This window comes from Dermacentor andersoni, chromosome 2 (assembly GCF_023375885.2).
Source record: "Dermacentor andersoni chromosome 2, qqDerAnde1_hic_scaffold, whole genome shotgun sequence".
Taxonomy (NCBI): domain Eukaryota; kingdom Metazoa; phylum Arthropoda; class Arachnida; order Ixodida; family Ixodidae; genus Dermacentor; species Dermacentor andersoni.
Window position 1 is genome coordinate 131,191,780 of NC_092815.1, and position 27,383 is coordinate 131,219,162.

A 27,383-nucleotide genomic window follows, 5' to 3' on the forward strand; every position below is an offset into this window, starting at 1 on the left:
AGAATGTGTTAGCGCTACTGAACAAAGCACGTAGAAAAAAGAAGACACACATAGACAGCGCCGTCTCCGTGTGTCTGTTTCTTTCTACGTCCTCGTTGAGTCACGCGTACATATTCTATCATTGTTAATTGAGTTAGTAAGCGAATGTTTACAAGTTCATACGGCCGATAAAACTACTATCCTTACTTCGTACAGCTATCTACTAATTTGCTATCGTAATCAGCGCTGCGCCTTTCCGGCGGAACTGCGAAAATTTTTAACGTCCGCAGACCATGTGGTACCGAGGAGGCGCCGGCATGTGTCCTATGGCACTTTAGGCGGTATGTCGGTTATGTTTCAAATCCCCGAAAGCAAGCTTCTCCGCCTGACGAGATGCAGTGCAGAGATCAATTGCAGATTGTTCCGTTGTTGCCGTGTTTAACCCGGTGAACATAGTCCTAAAGAAAGAGGCATTCACATCTCTGCGTTTTCTTTATAATAATTGCTCTCTCTCTCGTCTCTCTCTTATTCATAAGCTTTAGAACAGTCTTACTTTACGCAGCACTCACAACGTGCTCTTCAAGTTTTGAAACGCCATTTCGCTTCCTCACCGCTGGTCGCTTTACCTTGATGCCGTGGAAGTCGCTGTTAACGCTAAAGTGCTATTTGTCACTAACGACGGAGTGAAACTACGCTAATTTCCGGCCAAGCTGCAGCGAGAGTTATTTCAGCCATATAACAATGTTGGAGACTATGGCTGCTTAAGTTAAAGCTGTCACAAATATCCAACTAAAAAAAGAAGAAATCTAAACTAACTTAACCACTAAAATATCCTACTTGGCTGTTACTTTCGCCGAGTCGGCCTGCACTAGATATTAGTGGAAGATGAAAGCGAATTTAATTAAACATCGTGGGTAAGAAAGGAAGACCAATCGCCGCTGCTAACCGCATTACTGGTCGGCCCTATTTGGACATATTTTTTGCAAATCGTGGATGTATCAGCGTCGCCTTTGTCGAGCAGCGTGTCACGTTCGAAGTCCTACACATATGCAAATGACGCTTGTCCGTATTAATCGCTAATAGCTCGTCTTGGGAGCATTTTATAGGCTCCGCCTCCCTTACAGCCCCGTTATCCAATTTATTCTGATACTCCTATTATTTCCGGCTCAGTTTCGCGACCAAGCGACAGTTTGCACCTTTTGTGTTCTTTCGTCCTTTTTTTCTTTTGTCCTTATTTTACTTTGACACATCAGAATCATCTGCAGTTTTTGGTAAAAGGATAAGGCGCTGACATGCATCATGCGATGAAAAAAAGAAAGAAAGAGAGAATTTCTCGTCGGATTAATGCAGTCGCTGGTTACGCAGCTCACGTTTCCTTTCTTTATTATGTTTTCTTCATCGCTTTCCTACCTTGTCGCGTTCCGTTTCACAACTGTGCCGCCATATAGAAGCGCCCGCGGATGAAACCTGGTGACACTGGCGCTTTTCCTCGCCTCATCTCCCACAGCCCAACGGAGGTCTCGCCGGCCCATAAATAATTCCCTCTCTGGGCAATTCTCGATTCGAAGCGCACGCGTCTTGCCACTACTGTCTGCGCTGCTGCTCTGCCAACTGCCAACCTCTCGGTTCCCTTCTATTCTCACCTGTTTCTTCTACGCAATCTTTCTATATTTATTTATTTATTTCTTTCTTTATTTCTTTCTTTCTTTCTTTGTCTCTCTGTCTCACACAGCTTGGCTCACGGAACCTCTCACTCGCGCATGTGGGCCAACGGTGGCTATGTAGACGCCAACATTTACGCGTGGTACTCAGGCGAGGACGCTTTCCTTTTGGGGGGGGGGGGGGGGGGTAAGTATGGGGATGGGGGAGAGAGAGGGTGGGGGCATTCAGCTCGCTCAGTCGGTTTCAAGCACGTTTATTTGGTCCCTTGAATATAAAGCGAGCTCGGGGATAAAGGCCGAATGCGCCTGAGGATGCCTTCGAACACCTTTGCAGATATGCACGTTGCATTCTGCTACCGTACGTTACATGCCTGTTCGTGCAGCCACACGCAATACCGTGAAAGGTATGAGACGCTGGAAATTAATAAGCATAAGAACATTTTTGTACAAATATACAAGCACGTGTTGCCCGTTACCGGACTTGTACGCGTGAAAAAAAAGTAACCAGTTACAATTACGATTCTCCCAAAAACGTAATTGATTACAATTACCCCTTGCTGCCCAACGAAAGTAACTGAACAGTTACTCAGCGGCAATCGATTACTTCTACGTTACTTTCCTTCGAACTTTCGCATAGATACAGTATAAACAGAACGAGCTGGCCTGGCCATTTCCGTGCGTTCTATGCAGCCCTTCATACATTGCTTATCTGCACTGACAATTGCTTTTGAAAAATTTTGAGTGGCCAAATTGTCCTTCGTTTTTTGCTGTGAAGACATCAGCAGCAACAGTGAAAACTTGCTTGGGGAGGAAAGAGAGGCTAGCTCGATGTTCGCGCTAGTGGGACGGGCGGTGTTGTAGCGTACGTCTTGCGCTCAATGGTGCGGTTACTCAGCACTGGGTCCTCTGTGAAGCGCAGCACTTCATTGTTAACTGGGACTCAATTGGAGAAGACGCTCCCGCTCAGGCGAATGAAAACCTGGAAAAAAAAAAAGGAAACGTCCGTACGGGATTTCCTGGCATTATCGTCCCAAATGGGCCTCGCTGTCGATCCATACCAGCTCCTTCCTGTCCAATTCATCGGCTAACATCTGGTGGCATGTATACTGAGCCTCCGAGCTGACCTGTCTGAACATGCGTGTTCGCACGAGTGTGCTGCGTGGAACAATTTCCGGTGTTCTGCTGTGTATTTCGCCAACATTCGGGCTCTCAAAGCTGCGTCGCTTGTTACTGCTTACGACGGCTATAATGAAACTGGTTACGTGTAACTGGTTACCGAAAAATGTAATTGAATTACAGTGAGCGCGTTACCGAGTAAACAAGCTAATCGTTAAATTACAAAAAAATACCAGATAGTGTAACTGATTACAAGTAATTAATAGGACGTAATTCGTTTCGTACAAGTCTGCCGTAGTCGCAACTCGATAAAGCATGTTTTATCGATAAGCTATGGGCCTAGGGGCCAGTGCGTATTAGGAGGAAAGGTGAGTGTTTCTTTCGGTTTATTGAAGAAAACTTCAGTACACAGTTGCCTTGGGAGACAAGGCAGCTACAGGAAACAGTGCAGTATTCAGGAGGGAAGGGGGGAGAGGTGGCAGAACATGACAACCACAATATTATGTTGTAAAGGTTGTAAAAAATGAAAACAGAGATCATTAAGAATGCGTATAATCAGTGAGCGCACGACAGAATTAGCACCTAGTGCTGTACAAAACCTTTGACTTCCACCAGATCAAAAGTAGTGAAGGTTTACTGTATAAAATGATGTTATGCCAAACTGGTGTCAGTATGGTGTGGTCGTTTTGTTGTGCTTTTAAAGGTGGTGACGTTGTCGTCAAATAGATGGGACAGTTTTGTGAACTATGGGCTCGTTATGTGGAACTTGACTCGCCCAGTCGACAGCTTCCTGCGTGCCTTTTGCATATGGTAACGCGGACACTCGCTCAGTACTCCAGTTTCCGAACTCACGGCTGCAAACATAAAGACAAAAAAAAAGATTCCGCGGTCCCATGCGGTTTTTTGAAGAAACGTAGTTTGATGACATCTTATAGTATATTTGTCGCGCCATTTCTTTCCTTGTGTGTATGCGTGTTGTTGGCTTGTTTCTCCAGTGCGGGCCGTCACGTGATCATTTCCTTCTTTTCCACGCATAATCTCTCCTCGTGGCAGGTGAACCGATGTATGCGCGCTAAATAAGTTCTGTGCTGTATAACAAGTGTCGTTTTGTGTAACATCAACTTAATTCTGCCAGCCAGTATAAGGCAGGCACGGTCTGCTTCCGTCGCTCGATTTATAGCGAGAGCTTGCTCTTTTTCGTTTTCCATTTCCTTTTTCTGCGTATCACGTGAGTTTCACCGTTTTGTTTCCGCCGTGTTGGTGGCTGGTGGTTGCAGTGCTGGTAAAAAAATTTTAACATAGACGATATTAAAGCACTACGCGCGCTCCCACGTACTCCCCTGCATACTCGGGTGGCTCCTAATGAAAGCGGGCTTCTAGTTCTCCGGGAAGAAAACGAACGCCTTGCTTGCTGTGGTTATAAATGCTTTGTGGACCGCCGCCTTTATGCTGCGTATTTTTTTTTAAAGCTTTCCATGCTTTCGCGTTGTACAAGAATGGAGAGAGAGAGAGAGAGAAAGACAATGCATGCGATGGAGAACAAGGCGAAGGAAAGGCGAGAGTGGGAAATTTGCACTGTATATCTTCCTCCGCCTCTTCCTCCACCCTTGTCCAGTACGCGTCGCATTTTTTCCCCCTCTGTTCCATCGCTGACATTTTCTTAAATGCAAATTCGGGCCTCTTTATGCTAATTGAGCAACCAGCGCCCGTCTCCCCCCTCTTTTTTTGTTTTGTTTTTATCGCCTCCCACAGCTTTGTGCGCAGGGCCTCTCCCGATGCCCGCTCGGGCGAGTCCACAGCGTTTGCGCAGCAGCTCATATCTGGCGAAACAACGGTCGTCTCCTCGCGTGCGCATTTCGCATGATCTTCAAGAACGCTCGCGTTCGAGCGAGCGTATACACGAGATAGGAGTGGTTGCGGCCCAGTTACGGGGCGGTCGAATCGGGCCCTGTTTAAGTTAAGGGGGCACCCGCGACTCTGGCGAGTTGTTAAGTAGAGCGTAGATTACTTTCGCCGGCACGCTAACGTTGTTAAGGAGAAATGTAGATTTACGTTATAGACTCTTTTGTTTAATGGAGCTGTTAGGTAAAGCGAGCGTTTGTATGCGAATAAATTGAAAGTTAACTTTTTTCTGCCGTTTACTTCTTTCTTCTTATGCTGGTTACGTGTTATCGTAAAGGCGCCGTGACTATTTTAGTTTTCATTAGTCATAACACCGTTCGTTCACCCTTTGTACGTACGTGGCTGCAGCGCTAAATGAGCGCCTAGCGCGAACCTGGCGAGGGTGTGTAGCCTACTCGTCTTGATTATGCCGAATAGGTTCGCGCGTATACTTAGAAACTCCAGCTGGCATTATGCACTGACGTTTTGAGAAGATTTTATTTATTGCGCGCTTTTATTCTTTTGTGTTGTACGTTCACTGTCGTCTTAACTTTCTGTAGACATCTTTTTATAGTTTTCTTCCCCTTTATTGTGCGCAGGAGGCGGTGTTCTTGTCTGGTCGATGACTCTGGAGTCTGGGCTCTCGAGTGTTTTTGATATCTGAGCTCACTATCGGAAACGCGGCGCGTACTTCATAACGGCCTGCGCACTGTACATACAGGACTCTTCTACAAAGATTCTACCCGACGAAACGAGATTTCGTCGGACTCTTCGGCATGTACAGCTTCCACTCAGGCCACGCGATTACGCGCCTTCTTTTAACACTGCCGAGAAGCTTATCGCTGCGTGATTATACATGGGACAGTTTTGCTGGAACCTCTGTATAGCAGATTCGTGTTGAAGAGCAGCGCAGTTTCGACATTCCTGGCTTAATATTCATAGGGCGGCGTCTCGTTTATAGGGTGGACCACCTAACTTTAGCGCGATTGTTTACCGAATTGTGGAACTCGGCTTCTTTGCATTGTTGGATAACGAATGGCGGTCACAGCTTTAACCGTCGGCGTCGAGGCTTAACGAGCCACGGTATTTCGAAAGTTGCTGAATATTTCCGCAACCTCGCCCACGCAGCGGCGTAAGCTTTACGTCTGCAGGCTCTATATGGTATCTTATGCGACGTACCGACTGTAAGATTTGGAGCGGTCGTAGTCGTAGAGATGAACTTGGGACGACAGGGCTAGATGAGCAGGATTTAATTGCAGGATTAACATTTAAAAACAGGATATACATTGGCTGCCTGGCGCGACTCCCATATGGAGCCCGCAAAACTAACATACAGCAAACAGTTTACGAGCACACAGCTCACTAGTACATTTCTAGTATGACAGAGCACTCAGCTCCCGACAACGATCACGACACGAGCACCCCTAGCAGCCGGCAAACGCTGCTTATAAGCTCTCCGCTTGACGTCATAGTTCGACGTCATCGTTCGGACGAGGACGGAGCAGGAATGGTCGGGAAGGTTCGTCCAAGCATGGTAAACTTGCCGCCGCCCCGCACTAAGGCTTCGGAGTCAACGACCTAGGGGAGTCGTTCCGCAGTGTCGTTTACGCCCACACACACGCAGACACACAGGTGCGAACTCATACACACAAAGGCTCCGGAGTCGACGACCGAGGGCTTCGTAGAACCGTGCTCCGTCTCGGGTGGTGCGGCCAAGTACCAATTTCCGGAGTTGATCGTGCGCCACGTGGCGGCCTGCCGACCGCAGCTCTCGGAAGGGCGCTTCGACTGGTGGGCTCGGAACGCGTGCAGCGGGCTGAAAGCTGGCACGTTGCCACCCCGTATGGCCATTCTTAACAGCTCCTCCATGGCCCGGAAAATCTCGCCTGGCCAGTGCAGGCAACCGCTGGGCAGGAAGAGAATGGCTGGCGAGCAAGAGGATGGCTTTGCTCTCTGCAACCCCTGCGTACTTGGAATGCCTTCAACCATCTTACAAAAAACTGGCACAGAAGAGTCGACCCGGCAACACAATACCGCTCAGCGTTCAAACGCCCGGAATTAGCTGCTAACCCACCAGGCTTCCTATCACAATTTCCATGCAAGTCACTCAACTTGGATCCCAAATTTTGCCCCAAAATTTCGTGCCGCCAAAGCGAGCGTTCACGTTCCTCCTGAGTTTGACCAAACCCGACCGTCGCGCTGCACAAGAGTAAAGGTTTACGCAGAATTAAACCGAAGCCTTTCAAACACCAATACTCAAACATAACTTCAGCAGCCTAACTTCGCGAACAGCCTGTTCCTACCCTATCACAGTGGCGTACTTATCTCACGTACTGTTGCCACTGAACAGTCTGGCCAACTCCACAGGTACGTCATCACAGACGCGCTAAGTTTGAGGTCCCTATTCCGAACACGTGCATGCATCATACAAAGTTTTCATCACGCTGACTAACATTTGTTCCTTTAGTCCACACAGGACACGTTCCTTAAATAAACAACCAAACTTGCGTAACTTACGCAACACAGAGGAACCTTTAAACAAATGTGTCTTCTAATAACTAGCTCTTCGCACGCGTACTAGAGAAGTCAGAATGCGGCTGCCTTCGACACACACGAGCAACCCAGTCATAAACGTTCTGCTTCCTTCCGTCCACACAGGACACGCGCTAATGGACCTAAGAGCTCTTCTCAGTGCAAATCACGCACTTACTGAAAATTCACGCGCTTAACCTTAGAAAATTCAAAAAACACTTAAAAAGAAACAAGGTTAAATAACACACGCGCGCGTTACGATAGGCCTCTCACAGATAACCTTGACCCACAGGTTACTTACTCACACACAAAAAAAGAAAGCCTATATACTTATTAATGAACACATCGCGAGTCTACAGGTTTACTTAAAACGCGTCTTCAAATCTCGAGCTTCTCAAACAAATCATAAACAGAGCTCATACCTTACATATTGAAAGAAATCTTAGTCTCAAATCGCGAAAATCTGCAAATGTTCAAAAATAAAACAAAACAGCACTACTACGGAAGCTCTCCTGGCCTCCCGTTCCCGATTGCTTACGACTGACTCATACTTTCAGCCGAACACGAGGTCATCTATGCACGCCTAATTGGTGTCGTTGTCGGGGCCAGTATTAAATTGGATGTTGCCTCAAAGCATGGGCCTAATCACTTGCTTAGACTTGGTGCGTGAGTAACTTCTTACCCGCTATAGCAGCCATTGCGTGTCGCGCTTCGGGCCTGATTTTGTTAGATACGGTGTATTAGTTGTGTCCGGACATAAAAAAATAAACGCACTAATAATCTTGCACTGAGGCTCGGAACTGGAGAGATCAGTAGCGCCTTCTCGCGCCACTCACCGTTGACAAGAAATGCGGGAAAGGAGGAAAGAAGGTTGTGGAAGCGTGCGGACGGGTTCCGAACAGTCTTGTGTGCGAGATTCGCATTATAGCCGCCTTCTCGCCAGGCCGTTACGTAACTTTCTTTTTCTTCGTGGGTGTAATCAGGGCGATTACAGAGACTATAGGCAGGACCTGCCGGCAACATCGCCCTATACGCGATGATGAACGACCCGCCATCTGAGAAGGATGCTCCGCACACGCGCGTTTATTCTCTCTCTCTCTCATTCCCCTCTCGCTTCCCCCGCTCTCCTTCTCTCCTCTCTCTCTCCCCTTCTCCCTCCATACGCGCAACTTGTGCTGATCCCTCGGCAACCAGCGGCTCGCACGCAATCAGGCCGTCGGCCATGTCTCGCTGGAGCTGTGCAGGCCCTTAGGGGTGTTCGGCAGGACGGGCCACCTGGGAACTCGGAACTCCTCCTCTGCCTCCTATATAGTAGGCGTCCACCTTCAGTAGTTTACCGTGTCTCTGCTGCAGGATTTTCTCCCTGCATTTAGCAACCTCGCAATCCCTTACTCGTTGGCGTGCGGCGTCCACTCTGTCTCTCCCACTAATGCCATCGCACGCTCTCGAAATCGGGAAGGAGCCGCGATTTCCCCAATCGGAAAGGGTCGTGCAGGGGATGTGGTAATGTTCGCTTATTGTGACTGCGCCCGCGGTGCTACCTTTTGTGCGCTCGGTAGGCGTATTGTCTTAAAGACACGGCAGTGGTAAGCGTGATGGACTCCGGTTAAAAGAAACCGTAGCAAGATAGGTATGCCTGTCGATATTTGGCCGATGTTCAGCGTCAGCTGTTGCATTTCTGAATACCGTATCTGTCTACGGCGATAATTGAAATTCAGAAAAAGAAAAAGCGTACACTTGGGGAGACTCACAAAAGCCTGGTCTATTTTGCTGTTTCAAGCTATAAAGTCGCTGTTGGCAGCTTAATCTGCAACCTCGGCTGAAATGGCTGCTTTGCAGTGAGAGGATAACATTTTACCTCAATGCTTAGTTATCGCATGGAAGAACTTATGTTAGAAGGGTACATGTCAAGTGAGATTCGTGTGTAATCTGGTTTGCATAAAGTACGGAGGCATCCAGTGCGGGATTCCTGAAGGTTATTGTATGATGTGTCTTTGGTTCCCATGGTAAGATGGCGTCTCTGGCTTCTGTTTTGAGACGTCTCCATTTCATAAATGTTCTATAACCTTATTGGCTGGTAACGTAAGTTCCTGGAGAAACAGATTTATTCCCGCGGCTTTACTCGTTTTGTGTACTTGGCATGACGCGATCCTTAATCGGAAAGTTTTTTGACGGCAAGAAAGCAGAACCAGCGTGACCTCAAACAAACGAACGAACGAGTGTATTTGTCGTTTATCACGCTACGATTCTGCTTTCGTGATGACTGTCCACCAACTTGCAGTTTTTGCTGCAGCAAGTTCTATTTGTGTCTCATGGTTCAAGCGAAATGCAACGCAATGTTGTTTAGGTTGTTACTACTTCTTTTTTTTTTTTTTTCGTGAGTGACGCCTAATGTGTAGCCGCGGGTATCATGCACCCTTAGGGCAAGAAAATAGAGAACAGCCACCGTGATTCAGATGAGTGCCCTCGCACGTGTCTTGCAATTATTCCGCCCATATACTTAGCGTCTTATTCGCTTTCTGCCTATGCACTATGCGCCGTTCGATAGTTGCACAACATTCATCTCTTACAGCGTGATAGCTAAGTTCCACATACACTGAGCCCTTGCGCTCCTATCTTTGGTAAGCACCGTGATAGTGCAGCACGAAAGCAGTTGCGCTTTTAATGGTACTACCTGTTTTCTTCATATAGCCGCTTGACCACTGCATGCAACCGTTGTTTGGAAGCAGTGTATTTGGGCTAAAATTTCTTTCTGGAACCCTTGTCTGAAACTTCCATCTGCAATTGCTGTCTGCAGCTGCTGACTGTAAATACATTGTGCAACTGTTGTCACTGCCGCCATCCCTAACCGCTGACGTGTTAAACTGACCACGTGTTGGCTGTGGCACTGTGTGCAACGGTTCGTACTCATGTATACTGTGTGTGTGACCTGTGCCTGGCCACTGCATATAATGTAGCCGCCCCGAGTAACCACTGTGTGGCCGCTCTGTGATCACTCTCTCTCCGCTGTATGTAATTAAGCGCGCATACAGCGCGCCGCGACTGTATGTGCTTGCCCTCCAACCAGCCAGAACCGCGAAATGCGCGGCCTCTCTGCGAACGTCTCTTTAGATGGAGCGAAAGACGAGCGTGCGGTTCGCGTGAGCGCGCAGAATCGCGAAACGTGAGAGCGCCGCAGCGCTGGCAAATTATGCAAATGACCAGCGCTATTTGTAGCCAGCTGTGTCTCGCCGGCAATGCGCACGCGCACCACGCGATGGGCTCTGTGCCGGCGGACACCTCTTCGAGGTTTCTTTCTTTCTTTCTTTCTTTCCTTCTTTCTTTCTTTCTTTCTCGTTCCTTTCCACTTATGCGTGGAACCGACTGCGCCGCTTTGTGTGCATTCCTTGCTTTGTTTTATGTTGGCATTGTTCGCTTTATTTCGCATCCGCCCTCTGGATTCTCGCTCACGCGCAGCGAGCGTATATGCCACGAACATTACCTCCGCTTTCTGGCTGCTGTTCGCGTTCTTTTTCTTTTGGTGTAGGTCGAAAGGCGGAGTGTTGTTGGCATTCATGGCGTATTAGAAGCGCTTCAAGCACGAGACGAGGAGCACGGCGCGCGAAAGATCATGCGCTCGTCCCGTGCGCCACAGGCCCCCTCGCACAATAGCCCAGATACGTCAGTCATCCTGCACCGGAAACGGCGAATATCTAGAGGCGCTATACAACTTATATACGCACTGTGACTCACGCTGCATCTCTGCGCGCACACGAACGCACAGGCATATCGGGGTCATCGGGTTCTGTACCTGCGTACTATTTCCCTAAAAGAAAAAAAAAATGCTGGAGATCTACATACAGCGAAGCTTTGCGTCAGTTCATAAAGAATAGAAACACGAGTGTGTGTGCGTATGCACACACACACACACACAAAAAAAAAGAAAGCGCCGCCGCACCGGGCCTTTTGTTATACCTCCACCAGCAGAGAAGCTATAACACGTTTGGCACCTTACAGATGAAGTGCAGGTCGCTTTTGGACTCTCCATAATTCGGACATCATGAATGTGCGAATACGGCTTGTCTTATGGGTCCACGCCTTCGGAGAAGGACTTGCGCTACATTCCGTTTATGCCGTTACGCGTTAAACTGCACGTACTTCATCCTTACCAAGCTTCAGCTGATGTTTCATTCTTTTATAGTGAATTAATGTTAGAGGGACTGCTCACGTAGCGGTACGTTCTACCTAGTGACCTAGTGAACCTAGTGACTATGGCTTCAATGTAAGTGAATAGCCGAATCCTTGTACAAAGCTGTTCGCTTTACTAAAGGTAATGATGTTCTTGACGTATACTTGTTGTAGGAGGGGTATCCTGGTAACAGTTTATTCTTCCGTCACATGGCACACCTTCATTGAAACTCTACGCGGCTATACATATGCTGGGTGTCCCAGCTAACTTTAGCCAGAATTTATAATTATGCGAATGCCACGTAGCTGGACAGAACCAAGGTAATTTTGTTTGCCGTCGCTTGGAGATACAAACTATTTTTCATTCCGCCTAATTGGACAAATAGTCGTAATTAATTAATCAACTTCTCAAATAGTATAACTAGATGAAAAGTATCAATGAGAAAGTTGTAGAGCGAGATCAAAAACTCCCGGTACAGCTTTCTGTTGCCCAATACGTGCTACATAAGTGTTTTTCCGAGCGCGAAAGAAGCCCGCAAATGCACGCAAAATTGCCGCGCGACTTGCCGCTCGAGGCACTTCGCGTGTATTCACGTGTATACATGTCTGCGGAAAACTATAGACTGCACAGCTTCAGGAGGTGAAGCTGCACTGTCAACCTTAACCCAAAATCCTCAGCTGCTCTTACGTACCAACCGGAACATTCTTGAAATCCACGTTGACGGCGTCTTTGTCAGTGCTTTGGTTGATACTGGGGTGCACGTCTCCGTCATGAGTGCCACTTTTGCGTCGCATGAAGATCCTTGCACCTTCCACGACCCTAGTCTTACGTGTGGCTGACGGTGCGACGGTTGCTGTTGTTTGGATGTGCACAGCCCGGATTACCATTGCTGGTCACCAGGTGGTTATTTTTGCGGTCCTTGCTCAGTGCCCTCACGACCTCCATACTTGGACTTTATTTTCTTTCTGCCAATTTCGCTCTGATTGATTGCTCCGCCGGTATCCTACGCCTTCAACTGCCTCGCCTCTGTGAACCCAGTGACCGACCTCCTCCGTCTTGCTTATATTGGAGCGATTTCGTTCGCCTACCATCTAAAACCGTGACGTATGTCGAACTGTCATGTTCGCCAGCTGTTCCAGATGACTACTGCGTGACGCCTGTTACCGATGTCGTGCTCACTAGCGGTATCGCTGCACCTTACATGGTCCTGAGCATTACGGCTTAACAGAATGTGCCTTCCACTTGTGAAATTTGGCTTCATCAAGCAAGGTACTTCCACAGGTGCATTACGTAGCTCATCTTTGCCCCCTGCAAGACTTTCAGCTTGACGCTTTTGCACTGGATGCTACATGTCTTCAGAAGGGCACTCCGATGCCGACAACTTGTGGCAGCCGCGAAATTCGCAGCGTGATCCACAATTACCTTCCACCTGCGCACATGTAGCCCTTAGACGTATTCTCGAGCCGTACCGAGATATTTTCGACTTCGGTAATTGTCCTTTGGAGCAGACGTCCGTTTTCGCGCGTCACATACACACAGGCGATGTCAGCCCTGTTCACCGACGCCCCTATCGAGTGTTTGCGTCTGAGCGAAACGTCATCCATCAGGAAGTTAACAAGATGCTTGCGAAGGACATTATCGAGCCATCATCCAGTCCATGGGCGTCCCCTGTCGTTTTAGTGGAATAGGATGTATCGTGACGCTTTTGTGTGGAATATCGGCATCTCAACAGAAGAAAGACATCCGTTAACGCGAATGAATGATGCCCTTGATTGTCAGTATGGTACCGCTTACTTCTCCTATATCGATCTTCGATTTGGATATTGGCAGATTGCTGTGGACCCCATGGACCGTGAGAAAACGGCTTTTGTAACTACAGATGGGCATTACTAGTTCAGGGTCCTGCCTTGAACAATAGAGGCTTTTAGCCTGTCCGCTTTTCCGGCAAACGGGAACGGTTTGGGCGGATTGCCGGATTTGCGGGGGCGTTCAACCAGACAAACAGAGCTAAAACTGCAGTAACCCACTATATCCTACTTCGCTGCTGGTGCAAATCTTTGGCAGTGGCGTAATTGTGAACTCGATTACGCCGCTGTCGAAAATTTACACCAGCAGCTAAGCAGAATATAGTAATTAGCTTTGTGGTTGTGTGGTTGAGCTTTGCGCCACCAGCTGGCCCCACCAATCTGGCCGCCCACGTTTACGCCCCCGCTAAACCGGCAAACCGTCCGCGCTTGCCGGAATACCGGGCGCACTAAGATTCACTAATTATTAGAAAGTTCCAGTGCGTCCGGTATTCAGACAAGCGCGGTCGGTTTGCCGTATGAGCGGGGGCATAAACGTGAGCTGCCAGATTGGTGGCGCCAGCTGGTGGTGGAGTGCTCAACCAGGCTAACACAACCAACTGCTATATTCTTCGCTGGTGGTGTAAATTTTCGACGGCGTCGCAATCGTGTTTACAATTGCGCCGCTGCCAAAAATTTGCACCATCATCGAAGTAGAATATACTTGGTTACTGCAATATTAGCTCTGTGTTTGTTTTGTTGAGTTCTATGCCACCAGGTGGTTGCACCGGTCCAGCCGCTCACGTTTACGTCCCCCGCTCATCCGGCAATCAGCCCAAACCGCCCCCGTTTGCCGCAATACCGGACACACTATATAACTCCATATTTTTTCGAACACGTTTCATTTGCGGCCTTAATTGCGCACTGTGTAGTACCGATTCTTTTCTCTTTCTCGCTCGCTCGCGTTTTTCGCCTCGCTGCGAAATTGAATTGTTTCTCGCGAGAGCGATCATTCTATTACAGAACCCCTCCGATCGTAAACGTTTCGAGGAGAAGAGACGTATGGGCTCTGACCAAACAGGAAAGGCATAAATAAAACAACGCGAAGGGTCCGAAAAGACGAAATAATGGTGGCGACTCTCGCGCTAAGTACGGGGCTAACGGAAAGACGAGGCATGCTCGCTTGAGCTTGAATGAATCGAGGGCCGTCGGAGCGCGAGGGACCCAGGATGTGTGTCCGCCGTGCGTCTTCCGCCCGATGTGTGGTGATCCCATCGCTCCTTCCCTTTTACGGCGGAAGCGCCGAACGGCGCGCGGTATTCTTCGGCGGCGGCGGCGAACCGCCAGATAAGCACTTATCGACGAAACAGCTGTTGTTGTGCCACAGCGGCGGCGGCTACTGCCTGTGCTTCTCCGTGGCTTCACGACTGTGCCAACCTTACACGCAACCTTCTCTCACTCGTCTATCTCCATACCCACCGTGCGTTTCCTTTCTCCCTCTTGCTCTCTCTCTCATCGTCTTATTCGCCTTCTATCCACGCCGTAAATTTCTGGAGAGGCCGCGGTAAATGCCGCCGGGGCCGCACCGCTTCCTTTTATGTCGTGGCCGGCGCGGTGTTGGTGTGGTGGCCGCTGCGGCGGGGTTCGCGCGTCCTTTTATCCTGGCGGCCATCTTGGAAAGTGAGATTTCTCTGCTCGCTTCTTTTGGGGGTCGACAGCCTGGTGGTGGAGAGTGACTTTCTCCAGCTCTTGACCTTGTTTCGTTTTTCTCTCTCTCCTTTGTGTGTGTGTGTGTGTGTAACTTTATTGCGTTGGTACTCTCGTATAGAGCGTCGTCTTCGGTCCTCGACGACCGCGCGAGCGCAAGGTCGCACAAGCTTTACGTGAGGCCTCGTTTAGCATGCGTGCGCCACGGCATTCGCTTTCTTTGTGCGGTTTTATTTTCTTCTTTCTTTTTCTTTTCCGTGCATGTGTGTGTGTGTGTGTGTGTGTGTGTGTGTGTGTGTGTGTGTGTGTGTGTGTGTGTGTGTGTGTGTGCGTGCGGCTTTAATGCGCTTAAACGATATAGCGGTCATCAAATTGTTGAAGTTGGGGGCCACATTGATCACGGCATTGAACGTCATGTAAGCCCAAAGCATAAAGTTTCAAAGTTATTACGTGTTTTACTTAGTTTTCTTTAAGGCAGCTTAAATTCACGTATACCAGATTTTGCGTGCCCTGGGAGAGTTTCCACGGACGGTTTCGTTCCCGGTACAAGCGCTGCATGGATCGACGTTAAAAATAACCGTTGCGTGAGATTAAACTTGGTGTGTGTTTCTACTCCTCAAGCATTGCCTTGGCATAAGCAAATTCGTCTTCTCATAGGTTTTAGTTCGGAGAGACCGCCCCCTATAAGCTATACGATGTTCAGCCCCCCCCCCCCACTTTGAAAGAGCAAAGAAAGAAAGAAGGGGGGAGGCACGAAGTGTCAGGGGTACACGCTAAACCTATTCTGTTTGATTCGACACTTCCGCGAGCTGCTGCATTTATTCGATTAAGGCCCACACGTCTCATTTGATAGCTCATAATTCAAAATGATGTGCTCTACCAAAAACTAGGTCACGTTAGCGCGTGCACTAGAAGCAGCTATAGGTGAACTTTAATGAAAGTGACAATAAATGTCGAAGGGAGTTCTCTCTATAAGCCGGCGCATTGGATATTTCACATTGTGTGTACAGCAGCAACGGCGCAGTCCCGCACCACGATTTTTGTTTATGTTATATTTTAAACGATGGGTTTCTGTAGCGTTCAGTAAGCATTCTTCAGGAAATCCATCGAACTTAAGTCAAACGTTTTGCGTGGTGTCAGCATGAGGCCTTAAAGCGTCACTCGTGTTAATACCCGCACGAAGTCAAGATTTCCAACAAAGTGTGGTTTTCCTCACGCGCTCAGCAGAAGTGAAAACTGGGCGAGTTTCGCATATGTCGTGCATGGGAAGAAAACACCGCGAGCGACACAATAAGACACAGAAAGAGGAACAAGACAGGACCAACGCTATAGTCCTGTCTGCCTCTTTTCCTGCGTCTTGTGTCGTTCGCGCTGTTCCTTTGTTTGTTTGCCTTTTCTTTTCCTTTTTTAATCGTGTTCCTGAACATTCTGTTCCGAACATCAGTGATTGTTCTGAACAAGGAATGCTTTGTAGCGCGTGCGCAGACTTTCTGAGGAACGAAGCAACGACAGCAGGCCCGCTTATAGTCGAGTTTTTCCGTTTCCTCTTTATGCAATCTCATGGAGAAACAAAACGCGAACGGAATCGTCCGTGCACGAACACACGCCCACATATAGAAAGAGAAGTGAGCTTCGTGTATTTGCGTCAGACAAAAATTATGTTTGGTTCCTTCTATACGAACAATGGCGTGTCACACGAGGAGGTTCGGACGAAGCATATACCTGTATGGTCGCATACCCTTGCGTTCTCGTTTCGATGTTCAATGCTATATTGCTTTCTTTTTCTCACTTGTTCAATACTACATCGGCAAGTTCGAAAGTTAGGTGCTACTGTCGCTTAGGCTAATCGGTACGCATATGTACTATCGAGCTCAGTATGAGCTACAAAGCGTGACCGCTTTGCCACGCGCTTTCGCGTTGTAGCTCACACTGCATGAGCGCGATAGCACCTAATGTAAGGTACAGTGGCGCGAAATGAGATGTGACGCGGGTACACATGGAATCCAAGAGCGAACTTCCACCTGATTTCATTCCAAAACCCGACGAAGGGCCAGCCAACGGCAAACTGGAATTGCGCGCTATTGGGTGACTCTTGTAGGTGTAGCTATATAGGATATCGCAGCAAACGTTAGCCATGCTGTTGATTGAAAAAAAAAATTATAAAAAAGAAACACGGTGCAACATACGATTTAGGGCCTATGCTGTTCGGTTGTCAGAACGCTGACGACCGAACACCAGTGCTCGTATGCATCTTGTATGTGTATTCTAAGTCCTCGTTTATTTCGCGCCATAGTATCTGTACCGTGTCTTTTTTTTTTTTTCTTTTTTTGAAAGTTGCACCAAATCTTTAAAAATTTCCTGTGATAGATAGCACAATTTTAACCTTTGAGAAAAATTACCCGATGCTACTACTTCTACAAGAAATCAAAAAGCTTAATTGAGGAATTAGCATATTACACTAATTAATTTTTAAGTTTGTGGCAGGTGTTTCAATCTTGTAGCCGGTGAATTCGCAAGGCGCGATGCATCCACTTGGAACGAATCCTCAGGACTGTGCGCCAGTTTCGAGATATTAAATTTCTATTTGTCCGATGAAATACATTGGCGTTCCAGTTACTTTTGTGCTTCAATGCATAAAACAGTGTTTTCTTTATAAAAAGAAGTGGGGGGGGGGGGGAAGGTAAGTGAAACAACAGTGCATTTTTTGCCGCGACGGCGCGTATGTCAAAATTGGTGCCGCCCTCAAGGTTCGTTCCAATAGGGTGGCTAGAAGCCCTAGTTCCAAGTCGATGTGTGTCCGAAACTTACTGGCTAGAATTGGTAGATTGAAATGTGCGCGGTAAAGTAAATAAGTAAAAAAGTTAATTACTGTAATGATGTTAACAACTCAATCGATTTCTTGTTGAAGTAATGGACGCCTCGTCGAGTAATTTAGCTGAAGCGTTATAATTGTGTTATATGTCTCAAGCAATTGTTAAGCATTTCGTGCAGTTAAAAAAAGAAAAAGAAAAAACTCCATATATAGTGGCTCCTGAACATCCGATAGCGCCAGACACAGCACCTATACTTTCTTTCTTTCTTTTCTTTCTTTCTTTCATTTCTTTCTTTTTGAGCCCCAAGCGACCGTTTCAGCTTTCCACTTAACCAGTTCAGGCGTCATGCATGGTTATGTTAGATAGACATAATTTCCTTTCCTCTTCCCCCTCCTTTTTTTGCCCAGCAACATTAATGTTTGGCGTAGAAATACAATTCTGCGCATGAAGAGGTCGAATTGCCTCATGTTTGTCTCATTGCTTGCAATGTTGACCATGCTCACGGTGCTACACATCTTACCGTTTTCTTATCCTGGAATAAAGTCTGTGTAAGTGTCGCTCGGGATTGGCCCAGACAAATTTTGCATGGTATATGTGCGCAAATGTATTAAACTTTTAATCTTCCAGAAACGCGCCTTGTGAAGCTAACGAACCTCGCATATTTTTGTAATCGCGTCTTGCGCAAATTGCCAGATATGAATATTAAGCATCGCCGCAGCACTCGTATAGCGTAAATATTCTCTGAGCTTTCCATATGGTAAATAGCCTTATGCAGGATTTCGCATACTCTCCGTTCGAGCGCAAACGATACTAATGAAACGTAGGGGGGGGGGGGGGGGGGAATTAAAAAGAAACGAAATGAGAGAAAAGAGGAATCGCACCATGACTCTCCAGTTTGCGCGGTTTTCGGCTCATTTCGTTTTCGTGGAAGGTTAACCAACCGCGGCGCAACTTTGATTAAGCGGCGCTTCACGTCGCGTTCGCGGTCGTTTTGCGCCGCTAAGCCGCGGTGCGCGCTCCTGTCGTTAATCACCTGTGGCGATTCTCTGCATCCCCGCGGTAATGGAGGAGCGGCGCATATATATAGCGCAACTGCCGCTCTGGCCATGTCCCGCGGTTTTCGATGACTCTGAAGGTTATAGGCCCTATGGTTACGTCATAAATTGCTCGCTTTTCTTCCCTCTCTTTCTCTCTCTCTGTTTCTGTGTGTGCGTGCGTGTGTTGCAGTGTAGTTACAGAATCTTCGTCCTTGCATCAGTTTATCTTAACCTGACTCCTAGATCTGCACTTGAACGCTGTAAATTTAAAAAAAAAATATATTTCAGCTGCATTAGTAACTCACCCTTCCTACGATACAAAAAAAGTCACTCTTGCCGTGAGAAGAGGCTCGCTAAGCCGGAAAAGGCTAAAAAAAAAAAAAAAAACGAAAGCCAGGTGGCAGCGCCGTCTTGAAGTTCTCGCGCCAGCTAGCCATGGCGTCATGGAATTCGCCGGCGTCTATCTGGGCCTAGTTAGTTTTTCTCTTTGTTTATTTTTTAAAGCCAAAGCTTTACTAACCTCGTCGAGCCGAGTTTCGCCATCACTTTGACCTTCATTTGACTGCAGCTGCGCCGTAGCCTTGGCAACGCATCACGCGACTCGCCGCGCCGAGCTCCGCTGCCGCGGCGCTGGCGCTAGCCGCCGCCGGCTTGGCGCATGCGCTCTCCCCAGCTGGGTCGCCGCCTGACCACGTGACTTGCCGCGCGCCTATCGGAGCGCCGCGCTCGCCTAGTCAGTGCCAGCTTGGCCATAGAGAAAGGCTTCGCCATGAATGAGAGCGAGGCCGGGCCAACTTCTCTGAGCGCTGCGCGATAGCGGAAGGCTTTGAGCCGTCGTCACCAAGCGGCGTCTGACCACCCCGCGGATATCGCCCGGCAAGCTGCTACACTGGAAATGGTCCGGAATGCAACAGGCGTCGCAGCGTCGAGGTCAATGTAGCGACCGCGTTCGCGCCCTGCCCGTTTGTGCTTCGACGCTGCGCGTGTTCGCGGCGTCTCTTTGCGTGCCTAATGCTTGCGCTTTCCCTGTGGCACAGCAGGCGTCGCACCGTCGAGCGATGCGTGTCTACCCTAGCCTAATCACGTTCATGTCTAGCCACCGACCTAGGCACATCCGTCACACCTGGCTTAACGATGGTTGTATACCTAAGTATAATAATTGCAGCTAAATTAACCAAGTGAAACCAAGACTTAACCAGGCTAAACCAAGCTTTCGCTTTGCTCATACAGAGTTAGCTGATCTAAGCCGCAGCCATTTTTGAAAAGAATATACTACATCGCATTCTAAAATAGCCAAAGATTGAATGTTAGCAAGTTTCAAGAACATTTTACGACCCACTATATGGCCCAAATACGAAAACAAATGCTTCCAAATCCGTGACCTCATGCTGACGTACCAGCACTGGGCATTTGGGCTCGAAATTCAAGACAAGTAACTTTGACCTTCAGTTCCAACTTCTAATAACCAACATGTTAGCTCGAAATGAACAAAAATTGAGTTTTCGAAAAATATTTTGTCTATCTAAACTGACCCAGTGTTTCTCTTTGTTGAACGGCACCGATGACATCGCCTCGATGCGGCGATGTTGTTTACTTCGTAAACAGGACGCGACTACCACTATAGTTAACTGTAACTTGACGAAGGAGAGTGCCGCCATGATGATAGGTTAAACATGTAATGTGCGATTTACGTTCGCCCGATATTGCGAGTACTGCGAAATGAAAGAAGAAAAAAAAATTGGAGGACGCCGAAGTTTCGCCTCAAAGAGTGGAACCCGTTAGCATTCAAAGATCCCTGAGTGCTTCTCACGCTTCCCGGCAACTGCAGCTTATGTAGCCGTAATGCTTACCGGGGAAACGCTGGCGGCGCACGCTATGCACGAAGTTGATTTGAGCGAGTTGGTTCGTCTTGAGTAAAACTTGAAGCAGCGCGAAGAAGACGAAGTCAACAAAGCAAAACACACACGAAAGGACGAGCGCTGTTGTGTGTCTTTGTCTTTTGTGTCTGTCTTCTCTTCTTCGCGCTATGCACGAAGGCGAGCTTTGTGGTACTTTTTTTTATCGTGTGCAAGAAACCGAGGGGGCCGCGCCGCTTCTGCTAAGACAGATCCCAAACGGCAGCTGGAAAACGCTATCGCGTTAAAAGAAGTTTGAGTTTCCGCGTGACAGAATCATGGTTTCTCGTATATTCAAATCACAATCCGACGCTATCATGTTTGTAGGTTGTGTGTAAGTCGTACTTTACGATTTTTCTGACGCATTTTACTTGAGAAATTCAATTAGTTCAGTAACTTACTGGCGCTACACGGAGGGCCTGCGTGGTTGGGTATTCATGGTTCGAAATGATCATTGCCGAAAAGACGGTCGACGCAGGATTTTCAGCGACACGAGGCCCTTAACGCTACCACGTCAAAAGCAGCTACGGCAATGCGTATTACAACCGTTTTCAGTATCACAGTGCCACGGGCGAGGTGTTGCAACAACTGGCACGACGCATCACGCGTCAATTGCGCCGATCACTTTGGCGCGCCAGCGGCGGCCTCGCGGAAGCTGTTGTAACCATAAAGGTGACGCCATGACCTCCAAGATTAGACCGCGCTCCGCCCGATCGCCATGAAGCGCCATCATTCTTTAGACTTAAGGCACGTTTATAGTCCGACGTTATCGGCGCGCGGGCGAGCGTCGTTCGCGGTCAGTCACGCTACGTCGGTTGCGCTGCGCCAGCTGAGATGCCATCCCCTCTATACTTCAACGCGTCCGCCGTCGGCTATTATCTTCGGAGCATGCGCAGAACGTTCGCCAAGTCGCGCGCCGTCCGCAAAAGCCGTCTGCGGAGTCGTGTTGGCGCCTTTTTCTTCGGGCGCAATGCATTGTGGTGCGAGAGTTCCGCCGACTCCGACGCGCGAATGGCTCAGGAGCCATATCGGCGCCGGGCCCGTCGGGGCGCGTCGGAAGCCACCGGTCGCCGACGTAACGTAGCGTGCACGCGCGCGGGCGTTACGTCGGACTATAAACGGCCCTTTAGTTCTTAGCCTCGAAACGTTAGGTGAAAGACTGGCTCGCCTCAGAGCGCTTTTAAATAATTTACTACAAAACGTTTTTTGCAAACTATTGTTCGTTTAGTTTTCCAGGACGTGTTTGTGTTTTGGCATCATGACTCAGAATGTGGGAACAGGGTATCGTGACGTTTTTGCACTCGCTCGAGCTCGCTCGGTAATCTGTTATGCTTCTTCTCGATGTCGACAGCTGGGCGAGTTGGTGACTAATCATCTTGACGTCTGAAGCACCAAGGTACAGAAACACGGCTCAAAGAAGTAGAATGATCGGACGTCACAACCGCGGCTTCACACGTCAAAAGCAGCGTGTTGTCTTGCCCGTGTATTCTATTTACTTGTGGCGTGTTTCTGTGCTCTGCTGCTTCACACGTTAGTGTGCTTTTTATCATAGCGCGGCCCGGTGTATACCAGCATAACAGACCACCGCTGATCTGCAGCAAGTATATGTGTAATAGCTAGTCTGTCAAGGCCAGCTACCATATAAGCTGGAACGTGTGATGCCAGTTGGCACGCTTTCAACGTCCGCATTGATATTTCTCTTCTTTTTTTCTTCCCTCCCAGGATAAAACTGTGCAAGACGTGCTGAGAGCATCTGGCAAGCTGGCTCGGATAGCAGTTCAGCGCCAATGTTGAGACACGGGCCTTTCAGCACCGCCTGCTTCAACTGCTTCACGTTGCGTCAGGCCTGTTGTCGCCACCGCGAAGCCGCACCTCGCACGGCAATGGCCAGGCTCGCGTTATGACCAACCTGCGTAGCTTTCGTTCGCCTCAGTTACTTTAGTTTCTTTTCTTTCGCTTTCTTTCTTTACAACGTCACTCCTTTTTTCTCCCTCTCTACGAGGAGGGCCTAAAAAAAAGTTAACGGTAACAAAGAAGTTGTGGTTGCGTTTTTTGTTAGCCTAATTTTAATCCCCGCTTTCATCTTTTTTCTGAAGTCGCGCCCTGCCTTCGTTTCCTGTCTGCTGAGCCGCGCTACGGGTTTCGTCGAAGATGTGGTTCGTCCGGAGGTGCAATGGACGGGTGCCGTCGTCGTCGTCATCATCATCGCCGTGCGAGTCGTTCGACGATGCTCCTTAGGACGTTCTCCCCCTCAAGATCGAAAACGGCACAAAGGAAGAAGAGGACGCGGCAATCCGTTCACGAGTGACTCCGACGCTAATCCGGGCGCGCGTATACTCTGCTGCACGGCTTCGACGCCGCGCCGGTTCCGTTCTTTGTTCACCCGAGGCGCAGCGACGTCGACACTAGAGTTGCGGCGTCGCTGGCGTGAGGCATCCGCTTACATCCGCCGTGTCGGCAGAGAAACTCGCTATCCCCGACCTTCGTGCGTGTGTGTTACGCGCGCGCTGGCCGTGCCATATCTTCCGTGCGTGTGTGCGTGCGTTTTGTGTGCGTGAGAGACCGCGAAGCACCCTTCTGCCGGCGCCATGCTTCGAGTGCGCGTCCTCCGACTGCACACGTGCAAGGTGGTGCTGGTGACGTCGCTGGTGTGGTTCTGTGTGGCCGCGCTGCTGCTCATGTACTACACCGAGTGCATAGGCTCCGGCTGCCTGGCCAAGTCGAGCTCGACGGCTGAGCGGCTGCCGTCCGCCAGGTCGCTGCAAGCGCCCCGCGGCGAGTTCCGCAGCTGGATGCCCGTCGGTGAGGAGTTCCGTACTTGTCCCGTCGCTCTGGCATGGGGCATGCATGCTGTGAAAGAGTGATGCCGCGTGCTGTGTTGTACAGGGTGTCCCAGCTAGCGTTAGCCAATCTGTTATAATAATAATAAAAACAAAGCTGAAAAAAAAAAGACACGATGCAAGATATGGTTATAAGACCTACGGGGTCCAGTCGCGGGACCTGTGACAAACGAACGCCACAAGTTCTGTAATTGTATCCTGCACTGTGCATTTTTTCTTCATTTTTGTTTTCTTTTAACGGCTTGGCAAACGGTAGCTGGGACACAGTATGCGTGAACGTGGCTTGAATCCGTGGCAAGCGCTTTGTGTTGTCGAACGTCCCTCTCTGTGTGTCTCGTCGTTCTGCCTGCGCTACAACAAAGCAGAAGATGCCTTAATTGCCAGCAAGCAAATATTGCTACCCTCAGTCCTGGTAAGGGTTAATGGTCAAAACTGATCCATCTTGTTTTGCCGACTCTGCCATATCGCAGACACTCGCTGTATATAGCATTGCCGTCCATCATCGTCACGGGTTACGTATACAGGCTCAGCCGATTATCCCGCGCGGCAGGGGGCGCGAGCCACGACTGGTCAGAGCGAGTTCAGGTATATCGAATTACCTGACATATCAACTATTTTTAGCACATTGGCCAAGCCTCTTCGCGGTAGCCGGGTTCGACTGCCGCACGATGTAGCTGTCGCACCGTGTTTACATTCGTTCGTGAACGATTCCGACCGAGTTATGTAAACAAGCAAACCTTGAAACTCTTGAAGGCAGAACAAAGGTTGAAAGGATGAAGTTTCTTTTCTTGCTAATTCACTGTCACTTTAACTATAATACAGCACAGTACTTTATAGAGCTCACCCCGACGAACCATCCAGACATCGCTACAGTATCTACATTCCTGTGCTACTTTCTCATAATTATTGTTTTAAATACAGCTTTTTTACTCGCGTTATTGAAGAGTGGAACCTGCTGGCTGACTCAATCGTAAGAAGTGACTCCCTTGATGTCTGTATTGAACGCGTCGGATCATTCATACACCATAGCGCGCCTAGAAGTACCTCCCTCAACTTGTGTGTTGTGTATTCTTGTTCGTTAATTTAGCTGTTTTCCTTGTCCAGTGCGTTTGTTCGTATATCGTCTCGGACATGGTTGTTGAAAGTATGCCCATGTATACTTATGTCTTTCTTTTTCCACTCCTGTAATAGCCTGCAAAGGCTGTCAGTATTAATAAATAAATGAATGATTATAGGCCGGGACGAAAGCTCAGCCAAAATCTTTGCCGGCCGACAAAAGCGCCAGAACTTACGTTCTGCTATTACATTCCCGCGTGTCTTCCTTTCGTGCCTTCACCGCGTGTTGCGTTTTGTACCTTCCGCTGACTTCGCCTTCCGAATTAAATTAGGTCGCCACAGATCCGAGCGATGTTCGTCGTCAGTGGAGCATGCGTGGGATTTCTTTTCCTTTACGTTAAATGCTTAGTTGTTGCGCAACATTAATTTCTCCTTCTTCTTTGCGCCAGAGTTCGTTATTCGGTGAACGAAGGTCTGCAGGGGAGACCTATAATGTCGCTCCGCGCAGCCGCCGCACAGACCTGGAACAATCAAATCTGCCTTCTGCCAGGGAAATGTGCGCCATCTTTGTTTCGTCATCGGTTCACGTCTTTTGCAAGCGCCGTGCTGCCTGCATCCACTGCCTCATTGCGAAATAAATGAAACGTGTCCCAAGATCTCTTGCGCTCTCTTGAATATTCTTTTAATCATTTTTTTTAAATTACGCTACACGTTATATCTGGACAAAAAAGACTGACTAAGCCTCAAGCATACGGCTGTGAATGGTTTGGTTCACTGTAGTTTAGTCACGTTCTTGGTCCACTAGATTTTGCAAGAAAGCGCTGAAACCATTTCTTCGTCGCCGTTGAGAAAGAGGGATGTTAAGTATTGTAACGAGCGCGAGTAACGACACGCACACCAAGGCGAGTGCTGAACAAAGACTGACTTTATTGCAACGCACGCCGACGACTCGAGAGCGCGCAACAGCCTCTTGGGAGCTCAGGGTTGCCGGCTGGGCAATGCGCTCCCGCTAGGCTGGGCTACGTTACACCTCCCTCACTCCCACGTGAGGGTCCAGGTTCTTGCTCGAAGTTCTCATCGTAAGTTAGACGCACTCGCGGGTTCCTTGCCCGCACAGGGCGGCGCATGGGAGTTGCTGCGTCGTGCAGGCCAGAGGCTGGTGGACGTTCTGGGGTGCCTGCAGGGCTTGTTTCTTGGCCGCTGCCATTAGCTTTCTGAGGATGGTGGGGGCTGCCCGCTGTGTCACTAGGCGAGTGGAACGGCTCTGCCGTCCGCAGGATGTGCTGCCGATTTCGACGCAGTAGGCTCCCGTCTTCGGTTTCCATCAAATATGATCGTGGTGTGACCTGCCGCGTTACTCTGGCTCTGCTAGTCCAACCCTGATCTTCTAAAAGGCGAGCCGTGTCTCCTGTCCTGAGTGGCGGTAGTTCCGGCCTTGGCCGGTGCCTTTGCGTCTGCTTCTTCACCTCGGTTGCCTGAGGGGTGGAGAAGTCTGGAAGACGGCCTCGAAGTTGTCTTCCCATCAGCAGCTGCGCAGGGCTCCTTCCATCCTCTAGTGGCGATGACCTGTAGTTTAGAAGTCCAAGCCACAGAGGCTCATTAGCATGCTTTGTTTTCTTCAGGAGTCTTTTGAACACTTGTACTCCTTTCTCAGCTAGCCCATTTGCCCTTGGAAACCTCGGACTCGAAACCACGTGTCGAAAGTCGCATAGCTTGGCAAACTCTAGGAACTCCCTCGAGGAGAACTGCGGTCCCCCATCCGTGCACACTTCTAAAGGTATCCCATGCCTGGCAAACCACATTTCCAGTTTCTGGATGACTTGGTGGCTCGTTGTTTGAGTCAGCTGTTCTACTTCTGGGTAGTTTGAGTGAGCATCATAGCCCACTAAGTAGTGCACTCCCGCATGCTCACACAGGTCCAACCCTATTCTTGACCACGGCGACAAAGGGACAGGCTTCATTAGCACTGGCTCTGATGGCTGCCGATACGCATAGCGACAGCAAGTCTCACATTTTGACGTTTTTTCCTCAATGTCCTTTTGCATAGCCGGCCAATACATTAGGGCTCTAGCTCTCGCCTTTGCCTTGTTCACCCCGAGGTGCCCCTCGTGCACGCAGTCCAGCATTTCTTTCCGTAGCTTCTTAGGTATTATTACTTTAGCGCCTCTCATAAGGATACCATTCACAACCGACAACTCTGCTGCCACCGGCGATAACTGCCCTTGAATGGCCTCACGATTCTCGAGAGCGGTCATCACTTGCCTGAGGTCTTCATCTTCAGCCGTCGCTGCCTGCAGCCTCTTTACCATGGCGTCACTGACGAGGGATGAAAGTACGTTCACAGCATGTATGGCTACATCTTCATATTCCTCTGCCCGAGTTGAGTCTGGTGGGATCCGTAGACGCGACAGCGCATCCGCCAGTAGGAGCTGCTTTCCAGGCACGAACTGCAGGGTGAAGTCGAACTGCATCAGACGCAAGAAAAAACGCTGAACACGAGGGGGCATTTCATTCAGTCCCATTTTCGCAATAGCTAGAAGGGGCTGATGGTCTGTTTCTATGGTGACATGAGACCCCACGATGAATTCTCTGAAGCGTTCGCAGCCGAATGTTATTCCTAGTGCCTCCTTCTCAATTTGAGAATACCGGGTTTCCGCTTGCGTTAGAACACGCGAGGCATACGCCACCGGTCTCCAACCCCCCTCATGTAGCTGGAGGAGAGCAGCACCCAAGGCAAAGTTGGACGCATCGGTTGACACTTTAGTGGGCCTCTGAGTGTCAAAAATGGCCAACAAGGGGGCAGAGGATAGCATGCCGCACAAGTTTTTCCATTCCTTGTCATGCGCCTCTGTCCACTCGAATTCACTGTCCTTCCTCACGAGGGAGCGTAGCATGTGTGTTTTTTCAGACAGAC

General features: G+C 49.0%; 1 protein-coding gene across 4 annotated transcripts in view; it reads left to right on the top strand.

Moving 5' to 3' along the window:
* Nucleotides 1–27,383, top strand: part of Pgant5 (polypeptide N-acetylgalactosaminyltransferase 5) — a 390,813-nt gene that overhangs the window by 327,231 nt on the left and 36,199 nt on the right. For all 4 annotated transcript variants that reach the window (XM_050187571.3, XM_055076249.2, XM_055076248.2 and 1 more), the window contains one exon: nt 22,296–23,375. In XM_050187571.3, the coding sequence (XP_050043528.1) occupies nt 23,162–23,375 (214 nt within the window). In that variant the 5' untranslated portion in view covers nt 22,296–23,161. The remainder of the gene's footprint in view (nt 1–22,295; nt 23,376–27,383) is intronic.